Below are 16841 nucleotides of genomic sequence, written 5' to 3'. Positions count from 1 at the left end.
ATTCGCTGCACAATTAAATCAACATTATCATTTGCATTTCTTTAGTGACGACAAAGCTATATAGTTTAACTACATCAATAATAATAATAATGACAATATAATATACTACTAGGACAAGTGTTACTTCCAGCCTATGTTAAAAGTAACTGCTATGTCTGTTGGCACTTCCTACTTGGGAGAACAGGCTTTCTACCTTCACTATAACATAATTCATTATCAGCATCTTTCCGTTTTACCAAGCGATGCATGAAAAAATTATTATGCACCTTTGGCATGGCAGACAGTATTTTGTGAAACTTTCCAAGTCAGGAGAAAGTCTGCTCACAGCACTGTGTATTGAATTCTGGATATAGACATCCTTTAGTTGTTTTGGGTTGTACTTTGTATGGCATTCTACCCGTTTGTGATTTGATAGATGAAAAGTGTCTATAGCTTCTTTGTCCAGTTGTGTATCAAAGTCTTGCACTTTCTCTGTGGCAGAATGGTTAAGGACAAAATGAAAATGTAAAAGTACATTGTTAGTTGCACAGCTTAATACACTCTGACCATAAAGTATACTATATAACAAGAATAAAATACATCCTAGTTCCAAGCAGCCTATACATCTCTTGCAATAATTAAAGTACAGTGTAGTAGTAATAGCTATACAGTCAGGTACATGATTTGTGCACATGAGATGATGATATGACGATCATTTAAAACATTTATTTCATATGTGACTAATTTATGTATAATTGTTTGTGCTTTGAATTATACAAATGTAAGGAAAATTTGTAATTTTACAATCAATTAGGGATCATAGTAATAAAAAGTAAATAAACAAGGTTGCATGGTCACCTTCACCTCCATATATACTAGTGGACATTTAATCCCTACTTCAGTCTACGAGGGTAAGGATACAGATGTAGACTGAACTATACACTGTTAAAAATAAGGAGTAACTGTTACTCCCCTAGGGGAGTTCCCAGTGTAGGGAGGATTTAACACCCCTACATTTTTGTGGAGAGTAACTAACACCCCACAAAGGAGTAACAGGAACCTTTTGAAAAATCTATTGTAGGGAGTTCTAGTTACTCTAGGAGAGTTCACATAAGCATGCAAGGCGTTTCCTTTACTCCATGAAATTCTGCAAATAACTCCGTATAAAATTTCAAATGATGTTAAAGACATACAGCAAAACTGTAACAAAATATTTACAACATCCAGCTTTATAATATTGGAAAGTCTCTGAAAAAAAGAGACCAGTAGCAAGGCTTCATCATCAGCTAATGATGCTTCACTGCCACTTCACTGGAGTTACTTCCTGCCACATGACATGTTATCAGCTGTAGTAAATAGCAGTATAGTAAAGAAATATTCAACAATCATATACTTGTTACCTTTATGGCTGAAGGTACGTCACACACAGTTGCCAACAAAGTTGTAAAAACAATTCTTCCAGACCAGCAGCATTGGTAGTGTAAACTAAACAGGCAAACAGTTGTTATCATGCAAAACAGCACTTTTTTGCTACCTGGAGCCAGTTCATCATTTTGTTTGTCTATTTGTTCACTAATTTCTTGTGGCACCTGTAATAGCTATATATTTACAAATTGATGCAAAGTCACTGTATGTTAACACACTTACTGGATGTTGTAAAAATTCTATGTTCTCAGTGACATTGAGACATCCATGCTAAAAAAGTAAATATGAGCTTACGTAACTATAAACATTATCTCCTTACAGGTCAAGAATAACTTGGAAAGTTGATGAAGTTGAAGACACACAATGTACATTGTATCAAAGATTCTTGTTAACTGCAGACGATACATCTTACTAGTTAATTCCAGTGAATCTGCATGTAATTATGTAAAAAGACAATGATACAGGCTACTGAACTTACCAGGCAATATCATTGTGTCCGGCTGCTAAAGTCAACTGAAGCCGGGCAGACAGACATGATATGTACGCCATGTTTAAGCTAGGTGGCTTTCCTCTCCTCCCTCAAGTCTTCAACTTCTTACACACTGACTACTAGTAGCTAGCGGTGAGCTTGGATGGGCTGAATAGTGAATACTGTACGTACCAGTCAGTGAGGATACGACTGAGTCCGCCGAATTTTAAGTTCTCTTTCCCTGAGTCTTGAACTATTTCTGCCGTATCACAATAAGGTGTCTAAATCCTCACGAGCAGTGGTGACTTCTGTTGGAGCCAGTTTAATAAACCGGTGTGTCACACGAGACGACTCAGATCAGTATGAGCTCAAACATACCTAAGAAACAATGAACGAGATAGACTCTAGTGAACGTCCAGTAATTATTCACGAACAAGCAAACAATTTAGTATCACCTTTTAAGCACTACAATTCCTCAAAGAAGCAAACCGCTTTCAACTACTCAACACGGCTCTGTTGTTAAAGAAGCCGTTTCTATGGTAATACTCTTCACTCTAAATAATGCGCTTGTAATAGAAATGGTATTTAATAATTATACATACGTATTTCAAAATATTCTTGAGTAACAATTCGTCCTCCTGTTTTCTTACTCTCTGTTTCCTTCACTATGTCTTGGTTAGCCTGTAAAATAAAACATGAGTAAATGGCTGCCATTGAAAAGGAAGCCTAAATAATTACTTTCCTTTTTTACATTGAGTGGCTAGAATTGAACTGTTTAGTTAATGGAGAAAATAACATAGTGAGACAGCTATAACCTGCATGTGGCTCATTCATATGTGGCCTCAGCCATACTGGCTCACTGAGTTCACCTTAGCTATACTAGTTAGTTGGTAATGGGAACTCTTCAGTTTGGTGCCTTCACTTACTTGCAGTTCTCTTTACCCTTAGTGGGTTACTGTTACTCTCCTATAGTACGTTCGCGTTGAGCTGAATCCTGAGTTGTTGATTAAGAAGCCATACAAGATCAAAGGCTTTAAACATAATGTTTATGACGCATTTATTCGTAAGCCCATGTTACGGGCGCGCACTTAATTGTTGAGAATATGGCGTCCAGTGTACCGTCAGCGAGTGCGGAGCGAAACCCTTTTGGGAAGACGTTAAACAGCCAAACGAAGTATCTACTTATGAAACTATGGGAGTACTTTAAGCAAGAAGTGAAGAAATGTAAAATTTCTATCAACATCACGGAGAGAATCTCGAAGGCCACCGGTACTGTATCATGCCTTCTTTGCTGGGTTTTGGCATACATTACGCCACGCAGGGATTTCAAGAACATCCATTAGAATGGAGTACCGCAAGAAAGGCGATTTATTTACGCCAAGAAAAAGGAACAAAATGCACTTTGCACAAGCCCTCTTAATTCTGTAATCGTCAGGTACAAATGTTCACGAGTCCTTGTTGATACAGACAGTTTTAACCCAGATACTATCAGACAAGATCCATTCATTGTATGGAAGGGAGGAAATCTATCGCTCTCAAAGATTTTGGTAAGTTAAATTTTGAAACCTGGAACTTTGTCACTTACTCCGTCTTAGGCCAAACTTAAGAATGATGGTGTTTTCTCTGGGGGTAGAACATTGCTTTAAAGAGTGTTGAGTGATATAGGATTTAAGTACAAGACGATTAATGACAAGAGGTTAGCATTGAAACTGTTTGTGCTTTAATTTCACTACACGTATGTGCAGGGTATGCTATGAGCAGCCCTGCACAGTCCATCAGTATCATAAATATTAAAGACGAACGAGGTGCAACAGAACTGAAGGAAGACCAGTTGTGTATTTGGATGAGACTTGAGTAATGAAGAACTTCTAGAGCAATTCCTCATCCAAATCGGCAGTGATAGTGAAGATGGTGATGGTGGTATTAATGAATTGTCCACTAGCAGCAGCGGGTCCAAGTCTTCTTCTGGGCTTACTTCATCTGATGTAAGATTGTTTGATATTTGCAGCATTGGTGTTACAACTTGATTTTGTTTCCCAGGAGTCATCAGGTAGCTGAGATTAAACTCTGTGAAGTACATAAAAATACAGATGAAGTACGTGTAAGTGTGTGCACTTTAATAAAAAATATCATTGCTTTATTGTGCTATCAGAAGTTGAACATACCATCCCTTGTATATTTAATCAGTGCAGGAGTGTTTGGAAGTCACTACAGGTACTATCAGCCCAAATTCATACAAACAGTATTATTTCATTTGTTGAAACTTTTAGAGTTTTTTGGGAATGTAACTTCAAAAACAAAATGCTGGCTGGAAAAACTGTGTACATGTGTGGCGAAGTGATGAGAAAAGTATTAAAATGACAAATTGACTAAATGGGAACAGAAGATGATAGTCAGCTGTGATGAATGTGAAGTAAAATACATGTTGTTTGGCTCACTTGCAGGAACACCAATGCTACATAACGGATTTTGAGCTGTTATATGGTTTTTTTCTCTTTTGAGGCTGAAGAAGTTTTTACCTGAATATAAGCAGGCCACTTATCTTCTAATTACAGTGCAACAGTGGCCCCAGCTCTTCTACTTATGCAACTTTGTTTTACACACACAAAATCTGTTTTATTTTTCTTGTAAAAGTGTATTACAGCCTCTTACATAAGGGATGGTGAAATCATGCGTGTTGAGGGCGGGTATGTGACGTCTGGCTTCGCCACAAACATGTGTCAACATGACCATCAAAGGGCCGCGCTTTAGAGGCTTCCCCATTGAAAATGTATGGCGAAACTTTACAGTGCCATAACGGGAGTGTCTTACATTCGAATGAAGCGCTTTTAATATATTTTTAGCGGATCGAGAAGTGCTACGTATCGAGCTATACAGGAGCCCCATGCGATGTAGCAATCGTAAGTTATTAATCGTTTTTGAGGGTTCAGCTCAACGCGAACGTACTATAGTAATCCAAACTCCCCTTTCAGAGTAAAATATTCAGTTCACTCCCCTAGTTACTGTTACTCCCCTGTTTTAACAGTGTAGGGATTAAATGTCCACTATATCTGGAGGTGAAGGTGACCACCCTTGTTTATTTATTTTTTATTACTATGATCCCTAAAATTACTAGTTTTTCCTTATACTTGTTTGCTTACTTTTTTGTAACATAATTGTAATAGGTGAACTCGTGCATGCCGCTTCAAAAAAAAGAATGGCCACAAAATAAATCATTATTTCATCTGAGCACCCCCAATTATTAATTAGCGGAAAGTTTATAAGCAAATATGCTTCGTATTCAGCTATGTTCAGTCCATTACACAGCAATATAAATGAAGAACATCATGAAAAGCATGATGTAGATCTGTGTATACCAGTGTATACCAGTGTATACCCCTGTGTACCATTGTATACCAGTGTATACCCATGTATACCAGTGTATACCGGTGTATACCCATGTATACAAGTGTGTACCAATGTATACTAGTGTATACCACTGTATACCCATGTATACTGTTGTATACCAGTGTACAACCTGTGTATGCCCGCATGTGTCGCTCAGATTGGTGCAGCACTACTAGCCAATGCGTGTATACCTGTATACCCTGCATACATCAAAGTATTCAAGGGCACTTGGTCCTATATCATGCCATATCTCGGTGCTCACTACTGACCAAATTTGAAACCAGTAGCTGTTTCCAATCTGAAGTTATGAATTGCCAAAGTTGGTAATTTGGTTGTGTGTGCAAAACCCCTTTTTGCAAATCCGGTCACAATTTTGTTTCTGCCCTCAAGCAATCCGCAATCCCTCAATGGTTTATCAATAATATTAGCTAGCTATATAAACTGAGTCACCTTCAAACCATGATCCGCTGCGGATGCTTTTAATAGAGCTACATCTTGGGCACCTCCAAGCCCATTTGTCATCCTGCGTAGTACTCTGATGCTCACGACGAACCATGCTCATGTTAATGCCGCATTGGTTACACGTCATGATATTAGCCAGGAGCCGATGAGCTTGTAACTAAGTAATGGTCTTCATCCTTCCATCAGCAGAATCCTCCGTGAAGGCATACCGGGTAATTGTACACAAATTCATGTCCGCAGTATCGATACTATAGCTTTATGGCTACATAATGATAGGTAGCGTCTCTATAGTTAGCTAGCTAGTGGTTGACGCGCACCCTGCATGCAGCATGGCTATATCAGAGAGCGCAATTAGCTACACTTGTATGTTGTCACTTTATTGAGATGGCTGAGATAGAAGTGTGTTTCGAGTTTAACGAGTACAATTACATCTTACGCACATTAAGGCCAAGAATTTGCCGAGAGGTAGAGCACCATCTTCGCAATGTTTTCGGAATAGTGGAACCATATGTGCTGTCGTCATGTCCCTCGGCTTCATCTACTGGCATTGCAGCATCCGGCATCAGGCGGAGAAGTTTGTTTTACTTACAGTGGTATAATACGCGGTACTCAAAATTCGTGAATGTTGACTCCGTGGACGAAATTATGGAAGGGGACACTCACTGCAACTAAGCTCAGTGGAATCCCAACAGAACAATCCGGATCCGAACACCAGGACCAGAGTAGCTCCAGTTCAATATTGGAGGTGAGTAGCTATAGCTATATATACTCTACTAGTATATAAACGGGCTAGCTATACCAGGTTTCCAGTGCATACTATGAGCTAGCTATATAGCTATAGCCTATAGGAAAGTTCTATACCGAGTACTGACGCGCCGATAGCATAAGTATGGCTAGTTTTCTTTTCTTTTTTTTCTTCCCTTTCTTTTCAGTTTTCAGTTGTAGCCTTAAGCTTGAAACATAGGCTATTATACACATAGCTACGCCTAATACTGCCCACCCCAATAACAGAAGTTATAGCAGCATGAGATACCTATGCCGGCTTATCCTCAATGAAAACATGCTCTATAGTTGCATATTACTGAGATGATTTCGCATCTTCTGCGTGGCCCTGCTGTATATTATATCTAATCCAAAACAGCCAAGCTGTAAAAAAAGTGTGCGGCCCTCAGAAAGGCTATGGTGAAAAAAGATGTGAAATCCAAGGTGGCGGCCAAGAAATGGCTGTGATGGTAGGTTAATGGTAAGAATTTTAATAAAGACAATTCAGGTGAATTTTTGTGCCACTTCACAAAATTTACCTAAATTGTCATTATTAAAATTTTTACCATTAACCTACCATCACAGCCATTTCTTGGCCGCCACCTTGGATTTCACATCTTTTTTCACCATAGCCTTTCTGAGGGCCGCACACTTTTTTTACAGCTTGGCTGTTTTGGATTAGATTTCAATTCTTTTTGTATTTGTATACCAGCTTTGGGACTTTTTAACCTACGTTTTTTTCTTTACTACAGGAAGAAGAAAAGATGAAGTAGATGTACTTTAAATATTTTATCAGTAAAAGTACAAATTATATATACTGTATAATACATATTTGACCGCATTTGCGAAAAGGGGTCTTCCACACACATCCAATTTGCCAACGTTGACAATTGATAACGTCAGATTGGAAAGAGCTATTGCCTTGATATTTGGGCAGTGGTGAGCACCACTATAGCTGAATACATGGTGAAATTTTCAGGTTAATATGTTACTTGAACACTGAGTTATGGTCTCCAACGTTTACGGAATTGGATGTGTGTGGAAGACCCCTTTTCGCAAATCCGGTCACATATATTGATTACAGAAATCTCCATGGTGGTTTCTTTGTAACTGAACACTCTACAAGGTGACTTCTTCTAATTGCTCTCTCTACAGGGTGAATTGTTTGTAGCTGAACGATCTACAAGGTAACTTCTTCTAGCTGATCTCTCTACAGGGTGATGTGTTTGTAGCTGAATTTTGTATAGGTGATTTGTTTGCAGCTGAGCTCTTTACAGAATGGTTTCTTTGTAGCTGAACTCTCTAAAAGGTAACCTCTTCTAACTGATCTTTCTACAGGGCAATTTGTTTCTGGCAGAATTTTCTACAGGGTGATTTCTTTGCAGCTGAACTCTCTACATGGTGGTTTCTTTGTAGCTGAACTCTCTACAAGGTAATTTCTTCTAGCTGATCTCTCTACAGGGAGATTTGTTTGTAGTTGAATTCTGTACAGGTGATTTGTTTGCAGCTGAGCTCTTTACAAAACGGTTTCTTTGTAGCTGAACTTTCTCCAAGGTAACTTCTTCTAACTGATCTTTCTACAGGGTGATTTGTTTGTAACTGAACTATCTACAAGGTAATTTCTTCTTGCTGATCTCTCTACAGGGTGATTTGTTTGTAGCTGAATTCTGTACAAGTGATTTGTTTGCAGCTGAGCTCTTTACAGAATGGTTTCTTTGTAGCTGAACTCTCTACAGGGTGATTTGTTTGTAGCTGAAATCCCTACAAGGTAACTTCTTCTAGCTGATCTCTCTACAGGGTGATTTGTTTGTAGCTGAACTCTCTACAGGTGATTTGTTTGTAGCTGAACTCTCTACAAGGCGATACTTCTATGTGATCTCTCTACAGGATTCCTTGTCTCTAACTGAACTCTCAACAGGGTGATCTGTTCATAGCTGAACTTTCTACTGGGTGATTTGTTTGCAGCTGAACTCTCTAAATGGTAGTTTCTTTGTAGCTGAACTCTCTACAATGTGACTTCTTCTAGCTGAACTCTCTACAAGGTGACTTGTTTCTAGCTGAACTCTCTACAGGTGATTTGTTTGTAGCTGAACTCTCTACATGGTGGTTTCTTTGTAGCTGAACTCTCTACAAGGTAACTTCTTCTAGCCGATCTTTCTACAAGGTGATTGAGTTTTTTGCAGCTGAACTCTTTACATGGTGGTTGCTTTGTAGCTGAACTCTCTAAAAGGTGACTTCTTCTAGCTGAACTCTCTACAGGATGATTTGTTTGCAGCTGAACTCTCTACGTGGTAGTTTCTTTGTAGCTGAACTCTCTACAATGTGACTTCTTCTAGCTGAACTCTCTACAGGGTGACTTGTTTTTAGCTGATCTCTCTAAGGGTGACTTGTTTCTAGCTGAACTCTCTACAGGTGATTTGTTTGCAGCTGAACTCTCTACATGGTGGTTTCTTTGTAGCTGAACTTTCTACAAGGTAACTACTTCTAGCTGATCTTTCTACAGGGTGATTTGTTTGTAGCTGAATTCTCTACAGGGTGATTTATTTGCAGCTTAACTCTCTACAAGGTGACTTCTTCTAGTTGAACTCTCTACAGAGTGATTGATTTTTTTTGCAGCTGAATTCTCTACATGGTGGTTTCTTTGTAACTTAACTCTCTACAGCGTGATTTGTTTGTAGCTGAACTCTCTACAGGGTGATCTGTTCATAGCTAAACTCCCTATAAGGTAACTTCTTCTAGCTAATCTTTCTACAGGGCGATTTGTTTGTAGCTGAGTTCTCTACAGGGTGATTTGTTTGCAGCTGAACTCTACATGGTAGTTTCTTTGTAGCTCTACAATGTGACTTCTTCTAGCTGAACTCTCTACAAGGTGACTTGTTTCTAGCTGATCTCTCTACAGGGTGACTTGTTTCTAGCTGAACTCTCTACAGGTGATTTGTTTGCAGCTGAACTCTCTACATGGTTTATTTCTTTGTAACTGAACTCCCTGCAAGGTGACTTCTTCTAGCTGATCTCTCTACAGGGAGATTTGTTTGTAGCTTAACTCTCTTCAGGTGATTTGTTTGCAGCTGAACTCTCTACATGATGGTTTCTTTGTAGCTGAACTCTCTACAAGGTAATTTCTTCTAGTTGATCTCTCTACAGGCCGATTTGTTTGTAGCTGAACTCTCTATATGATGGTTTCTTTGTAGCTGAACTCTCTACAAGGTGATTTCTTCTATAGCTGATCTTTCTACAGGGTGATTTGTTTGTAGTTGAACTCTCTACATGATAGATTCTTTGTAGCTGAACTCTCTACAAGGTGATTTCTTCTATAGCTGATCTTTCTACAGGGTGATTTGTTTGTACCTGAACTATCTACATGATGGTTTTATTTGTAGCTGAACTCTCTACAAGGTAACTTCTTCTAGCTGATCTCTCTACAGGACAATTTGTTTGTACCTGAACTCTCACATGATTGTTTCTTTGAAGCTGAACTCTCTACAAGGTGATTTCTTCTAGCTGATCTTTCTACAGGGTGATTTGTTTGTAGCTGAACTCTCTACAAGGTAACTTCTTCTAGCTGATGTATCTACAGGGTCACTAGTTTGTAGCTGAATTCTCTACATCGTGGTTTCTTTGTAACTGAACTATCTACAAGGTGACATCTTCTAGCTGATCTTTCAACAGGGTGATTTGTTTGTAACTGAACTCTCTACAAGAAAATTTCTTCTAACTGATGTCTGAACAGGGTGAATTGTTTGTAGCTGAACTCTCTACAGGGTGATTTGTTTGTAGCTGATCTCTATACAGGTTACTTATTTCTAACTGATCTCTTGAATTCTGTTCAGGGTGACTGCTCTATTAGGATGACTGCTCCATTAGGATGACTGCTCTATTAGAGTATCTCGATCTCGCACTTGCTACACCAAGTTGGATTTCGTGTTATAACTCCATGGCTTTAAGTCTGATTCTTCTACACCATTGAAGAGCCTTTCTCTAAGATGATAACTCCATCTGTACAGCGATTTTCAAAGCATTACCCCAAGTGGTTTATCTGGTAGGCGTGGCAAGCATAATAATAATAATAATAATAAAATAAATAAAAATTAGCTAATCTCGATTGCGTAATTGTTACACACTGTTGATTTTTTCACTGTATCTTCCTGGTTTTTAGCTCGATTTCTTTCAAACCACAAAAGGTTTGAGGTTCAATAGTTAACCTATTCACTCACCGATTTTCAGCTTCTTTCCATACGTGGTTTACCCTGTAGGCGTGACAACATATTGGTGTTATTTTTCGTGCATAATCGCTCATAACTCTTTGCCTGTTTATGGTATTTCAGCCAAAGTTGGTACCGAGATGCGCCTTTATACCCCCTTTCTGTGTGCCAAATTTCAAGGCAATCGGATAACGCGTTCGCGTTTTATAGCAGTTTTTGTAAGTGTGCGAAAAGAGGAAGAAAAATAAGAAGAAGAAAAAACGAAGAAACTAAGCCAAATTTTGAAGTCGCATATCTCAGGAATGCCTGAAGCGATTTCGCTCAAATTTGGAATGTGGAGTGCTGAAAGTGGAGGGAATCTACACAGCAAAATTTGTCTGGTTTCATCAAGGCAGCACAGAGCTACGGAGGTGCGAAAATTGCATTTTCTTTCTTCCTGTCAATATACTCACGGGGTGGCGCGCCGGCTTCTTGGGCCGCACGACACACTACCGTGTGTCTTAATATTGTCACATTTTTCTGGCTCGGCTAGCGATTAGTAGCTAACTAGAATCTTCCGTAAAGATCTCCACAACCACACATTGTTGGTTTCACTAAGTTTCCTCCAGGATACACGCGACATGTTTAGGTAATACTGCTTAGCTAGCATACTCACACTTCAATTTCCAGGATACTCTTCCTATATATAGTATACAGTACATGCAGAATGTTACAGTTATGCATTATTATCATATTGCACTATTGTCATAGTTGTATGTCACTTCCAACTCACCTAAGTTAAGGCAATACCTTGATGAGGTATACCATGATTATCTCAAATCACATATTCAATTCCACAGAAATTATTAATATGGATGCTGTAATGTTCTTGAAGAAACTCTGATGTTGACATACTTTACATGTGTATAGTACATCATGATCCATATACCTTGATGGCAAAATGTCCTGACTCCTATGATTATATCCAATAGATGTTATTATAGTTACATGGCTTATTTACACATTTATAACCATGTCTATCATTGTCATTTCAGGATTTCTTAGTGGTCAACACCTAGGCTTTTTATGCATGGGTCCCTATAGTAAGTTACAGCAATTCCAATAAAAGGTGTAAGTTTAGCAGCAGAGGAAATTTTACATTTCAGTTTTGTGGTTGTTTGAAACTTGTCTCTTATGCTCTGTGTTAAGAATTTTTTCTGCACTCAGCCAAGTTTTAGTGTCAAAACTTTGACTTTCAGTATTGTACTGATTTACAGACAATATATTACTGTAGGTCAATGTTATTCATATACTTATGGCAAAGTTTTCAATGTCAGTTGCTACAACTGCAAAGTATATCCATTATTTCTATGTAGCAAATATGAAGCTTCATGCTATGAAAGCAAATAACCTTCAAAGTTAGAAAATCATTATAGCTACATAAAGAATAAGTATGGCAAGATCACAATTGTACCTATACTGCACACCTCATAATATTTTGAAACACTGTCTCATCAGTTCACCTCCAGTCACTGCCAGGTGGTGAAATTTCCCACCCCAGGCTAATAAATATTATTTGCTAACATTGCTTATTTACTCATTCTATGAGCATATTTATCACTTACATGCCTCTCACATTATAGTAACATCCTATTCTGTTTGTTTTTCACTTAGCTATTTGGGTACTTAAGCCAGACATGACCAGTATGCATTATAATATGCATTGATCTTTGGAGGATAATGAGGTCTTTAAAATCCACCAAGAGACCTGCTAGAAGGTTCTTAAAATGGTTAGGGACCTGCTGGCAGAAAAGGCCTCAAGCATCACAGATCTCACTTTCAATCATTGATTTGCAATGCTCCCTCCAAGCATATTCAGGCTAATAGCCTGCAGTGGGTGACCTGTCACTCGGGCCAACAAGTGGTTAGCCACTGTTTTCATTTTATAGGCAGGCCTAAATGAATTTGATTATGGGAAGTACAATCTAACATAATGTGATTGTACGTATGTTTGCTACGATGAACGGAGTAGTCCATAAATATCACGGAAGTTCTGTTTAGTGGCCATCTGTTTCTGGAGTGTTTTAAGGCTGTTATTGTCTATTAAACTATGGATGGACTTTACTAAGACCTAAATGGGTAAGCTTCCCTGGTAGAAATACTGTATAGTACTATGTGTAATGTGGGTGTGATTCATATTCGAAACTGTGCCTGTTCTTTGTATTACTATGGCACAATTTGTGACAACTCATTCCCATTGTGTTAATCCACACAAAATGCTTCTTTGAAATGCATGTTCTTTACACTGCTGTGATTCCACCGGCACTGGCTATCAACTCAGCAGACATTATTGATTTCTCTAGATCCAAGTCTTACTTGTGTAGAAGGAAGTGGTGCAACCTTCAACTTTTTTCAATACTTCAACAAATGCACGTTTAGTCTTCTGTGATCATTTAAATTGCGTGACGATTTCAGTGTGACATATAACCCAATCCCACAATGACTCCACCTATAATTATGCCGATATGAAATGCATGCATTTTATAAATCAGTTAGAGACCACTCCCTCAGATCTTCATGGATTTTAAAAACCTTAGGTTTTTAAAATACACAAAGATCCTCGTGCTAAGTCTCTAACCTACACATCTGTAGCATTTAAATATCCAAAATTCTGTATGGCCACACAGGAATAACGCACCTTGATTGCGGACAGCGTACCTAGGGAATTAGACACCACGTAGTGGGAGGAGGCGGTTGAGATGCGGTTATCCGCGTAGGCGTACGCGGACTACTGTTAGTACCCCATTTGGGACCTTGTGAATAGGTCTTTGTTGCAAACACGACAACACCTGGAAAAAGCCTATACATAATGGAAAGAAAATAGTTACACACTATCAGCACGTACCATAGTCACGTGTCCATCAGCTACCACTGTTTACAAGTTGACTTTGACGTTAGCAGAAAGTGGAATATCCATTGGAAGTTTCTGGGTAAGGTAAAGAGTTTGTTTTGTGGTTGATGTCTGCCATCACGTGCCAGAGGGGTCATCATACTGCTATGATCAGCTTGCAACAATCTGGCTTCCAAAGACTGGCTTAATGCCATAGGATTCTGTTAACAGTCTCTGGGAGTTATTGAGTACTTGACAGCTTAGGTTGCAAGTAGTGGCAAGGAAATTCCATTGAGATGCTAATGTTGTAAAATATCTTGTAGGAAATCCTAAAAGATAAAGGCAAAATAATTTGATAGCACTGAACTACTGTTGGAAAGCTGGCTAGACAACTGGTACGTAGAGAAACACATTAAATTATATCAAGCTATACTAAAACAAGTTTTACCATGAATTTGAATAGTAGGTAACTAAAATCCTTACGACAGCCAAACAGCCCGTGGTACGATTAACCATAGATAATATACCCACCTGGATATGAAACTAATCACGTGCGCACATGAGTTTCTATTGGGATTCAATATCCTATCCTAGTTTCGCATGTAAAAAAGAAGCCGTATGGTTTGTGGCCTAGCCAGCTGATAAACGCTTACAAGTGCTGCAAGTAGTTTGTTTAGGTGGTTTTGTGGATTGTTCTCAGCTTGGATAATGAATTTGGATCAACTAGATTGGAAGATGAAAGCGAGAGGCCACCAGATAGTAGCAGGGAGCCATCACATGATAACAGGGCTGAGCCACGTGAAGATAACAGGAAGCCACCAGATGATAGCAGGGAACCACCAGATGATAGCAGGGAGCCACCACATGATAACTGGATTGAGCCAGCTGAAGATAGCAGAGAGCCACCAGATGATAGCAGGGAGCCACTAGGAGGTAGTGGTGAACCAGTGCTGGGTGCTTCATTAGGTGCTATCAATGAAATTGTGTCAGAGCTGGCACCCAATGTTCCTGTAAGTTGTGGCGTAGACATTGTGATATTAATGCTCTTGTTTAGTAATTATTAGTAATTAATAGTGTACAGTCACTGTTAATTGATGTGTTTTTGTATAGGCAGATGATTGTTCAGAAACAATGCAACTGCAAGCCTCTGTTCAGGTATTGTCATTAGTGTATATTGTGGTAGAAACTATCTTGATGTGCTATAGGAATCTCTTGACTCTTGTGCTCAGTTATTAGCTCTGAATGGACTACCAGAAGGGTGGTTCTTTAGCTATACTCAAGTGGAGTTAAGAATATTTGAAACTTTCAGTCAGTGTCATCTCAAACCACTAATCATATTACGGCTTTTGTTAATTAAAGAAGATCTTACCTGGGAAGTTCATGTTGCTGACCATGCTGTTCCCTATCAATGTGCTATTCTTGACCAATTTCCCTCATCTATGAATAACGAAAGTTTGTTAAGTTTGATTGGTGCTGTTTCCTCTGCTAGTGTTTGTCAGGGAAATTTTGATGTCAGATATATTGCCATGGCCAGGATTCGGAAAGGAATTTTCACATCACAAGGTGGAGAAGTTGTGGCTTACTTAGATCAATCATTTTGCATAACGGTCAACGGAGAACAGCACAGTACAACCATTCGACATGCTAAATGTGAACTGCTAATTGCTGGTGATCTGTGTGCTCCATGTTATGGATTTTGTAACACACTTCGAGCATTGTTTTCTAAGCTCAGAAACAGGTCAGTTGTTCCATCTGTGTATACCAACACAAGATTTTTAAGAACACCACAAAAGAGTGCTCGCATAAAATCACTTCAGAAAGCTTTACACATTAAAACCAGGCAGTTAAAGCAGTTGAGAATGAGGCTAGACAGCATACTGGAAAGCAATGGAGTGGTTGTGGCAGATGATCTCAGATGTGATTTAGAAAAGGTTGTAGACAGCCATCAAGTACTGGAAGAAGATGAATTTAAGCGGGTATTTTGGGAACAGCAGGTAGGCTGTGTACCTATGAAAACGTAAAGACTACAACCTTCTATGTTTTAGGTTGCTGCATGGAAAGCAAAGAAGACCGGAGTTCGATGGCACCCTTTATTCATACGATGGTGTTTAAATATTATGCTAACATCAAGCAAAACATACCAGATAATTCGAGAATCTGGCTTTATTTGTTTGCCATCACAGCGAACTCTTAAAGACTACACACATTGGACCAAATTGCAACCTGGCTTTAATGCAGACTTGTTCAATCATATGATCCAAGAAGCTAAGGTAGATCAGATGAAGGATTGGGAAAGGTCTGATCATGGTTACTAATTAAGGTTTTTGTATTTTAATTTGTGTACAGGTACGTTATTTTGGTGTTAGATGAAATGAAGATCCGTGCTGACTTGGTGTTCAACAAGATGTCTGGGGAGATTACCGGCTTTGTTGATTATGGAGCAGGAACCCTAGAGCACAAGTTTACACAGTTACAGCAACAATGCAAGCAGCAAAAACTTTCTGACAGAGAAGTAGCAACACATATGCTAACCATGATGGTCAGGGGGTTAACTTTTCATTTGGATTTACCAATTGCTCATTTTGCAACAACAGGTGTGATAATTCAAGTGTAAATTGTAGATGATAATTTTTGTAGGTGCAACAGCAGAGCAGCTCATGCCTGTTGTGTGGAGGGCCATCAGGATGTTGCAACTTGCTGGTTTGACAGTTGTTTCTGTGGTTGCAGATGGTGCTTCTAGTAACCGAAAATTTTTCCGAATGCATAATATTTCAGAATACCAGAAATCTGGTGTTACATACAAAGCACCAAATATCAGTCGGAGTGGCCACTTTGTGTATCTCATGCCAGATGCACCACATTTGTTGAAGACAATCTGTAATGCATGGTACAATTTACAAGCTAAAGGAACCCGGAATTTGATAGTAAGAGTAAATCTGATATATATGTTATTCATGTTAATTTGTATGGCAGAATGATGGACATGAGATAAAGTGGGCACATTTGGTAGAATTGTGTGAGAAAACAGTTCCTGAGACTGGGCTGTACATTGGAAAAAAACTGACTCGTGAACACATACAACTGACATCTTATTCTCGTATGAATGTGCGACTAGCAGCCCAGTCTATCCCTTGTTTTATGGATAGACTGGGCTGCTAGTCGCACAGTCTATCCTAGCCAGTGCCGGAATTGTATGAGATACTATCCCTTGTTTTATGTTCATTATAGTTATTTATGTTTAGGTATTGAGTACTTCAGTTGCCAATAGTTTCCAGACCCTAAGGAC

At 38.9% G+C, this 16841-nt stretch overlaps 1 protein-coding gene and 2 long non-coding RNA genes across 10 annotated transcripts; 2 read left to right on the top strand and 1 right to left on the bottom strand.

The window, feature by feature from the left end:
* Positions 1-1142: 1142 nt before the first annotated feature.
* On the bottom strand, positions 1143-2732 carry LOC136244545 (uncharacterized). Of its 3 annotated transcripts, none has more exons than XR_010695410.1 (6): positions 1883-2732; positions 1724-1834; positions 1627-1674; positions 1514-1577; positions 1380-1464; positions 1143-1325 (listed from the first exon to the last, which is right to left on the bottom strand). It is a non-coding gene; the product is annotated as an uncharacterized lncRNA (long non-coding RNA). The 3 variants fall into 3 exon arrangements; XR_010695411.1 differs by having other exon boundaries at positions 1514-1568; XR_010695409.1 differs by having other exon boundaries at positions 1380-1568.
* A 111-nt stretch (positions 2733-2843) lies between these two features.
* Positions 2844-4522, top strand: LOC136244551 (uncharacterized). Of its 6 annotated transcripts, XR_010695419.1 has the most exons (6): positions 2844-3420; positions 3469-3569; positions 3619-3858; positions 3914-3974; positions 4029-4087; positions 4144-4522. It is a non-coding gene; the product is annotated as an uncharacterized lncRNA (long non-coding RNA). The 6 variants fall into 6 exon arrangements; XR_010695415.1 differs by having other exon boundaries at positions 3469-3858; positions 3914-3968; XR_010695416.1 differs by having other exon boundaries at positions 3469-3858; positions 3914-3968; positions 4026-4087.
* Positions 4523-14114: 9592 nt separating this feature from the next.
* Positions 14115-16714, top strand: LOC136244022 (uncharacterized). Its single transcript, XM_066035550.1, has 8 exons — positions 14115-14176; positions 14256-14565; positions 14666-14710; positions 14761-15549; positions 15601-15851; positions 15902-16149; positions 16193-16479; positions 16529-16714. The coding sequence occupies exons 1-8, from the start codon at positions 14115-14117 to the stop codon at positions 16712-16714; spliced, it is 2178 nt and encodes a 725-aa protein (XP_065891622.1).
* Positions 16715-16841: the final 127 nt, after the last annotated feature.

The sequence above is a fragment of the Dysidea avara genome, chromosome 14, assembly GCF_963678975.1.
Source record: "Dysidea avara chromosome 14, odDysAvar1.4, whole genome shotgun sequence".
NCBI lineage: Eukaryota > Metazoa > Porifera > Demospongiae > Dictyoceratida > Dysideidae > Dysidea > Dysidea avara.
Note: the sequence above shows the minus strand (reverse complement) of the source record. Positions and strands in the feature narration are given on the sequence as shown.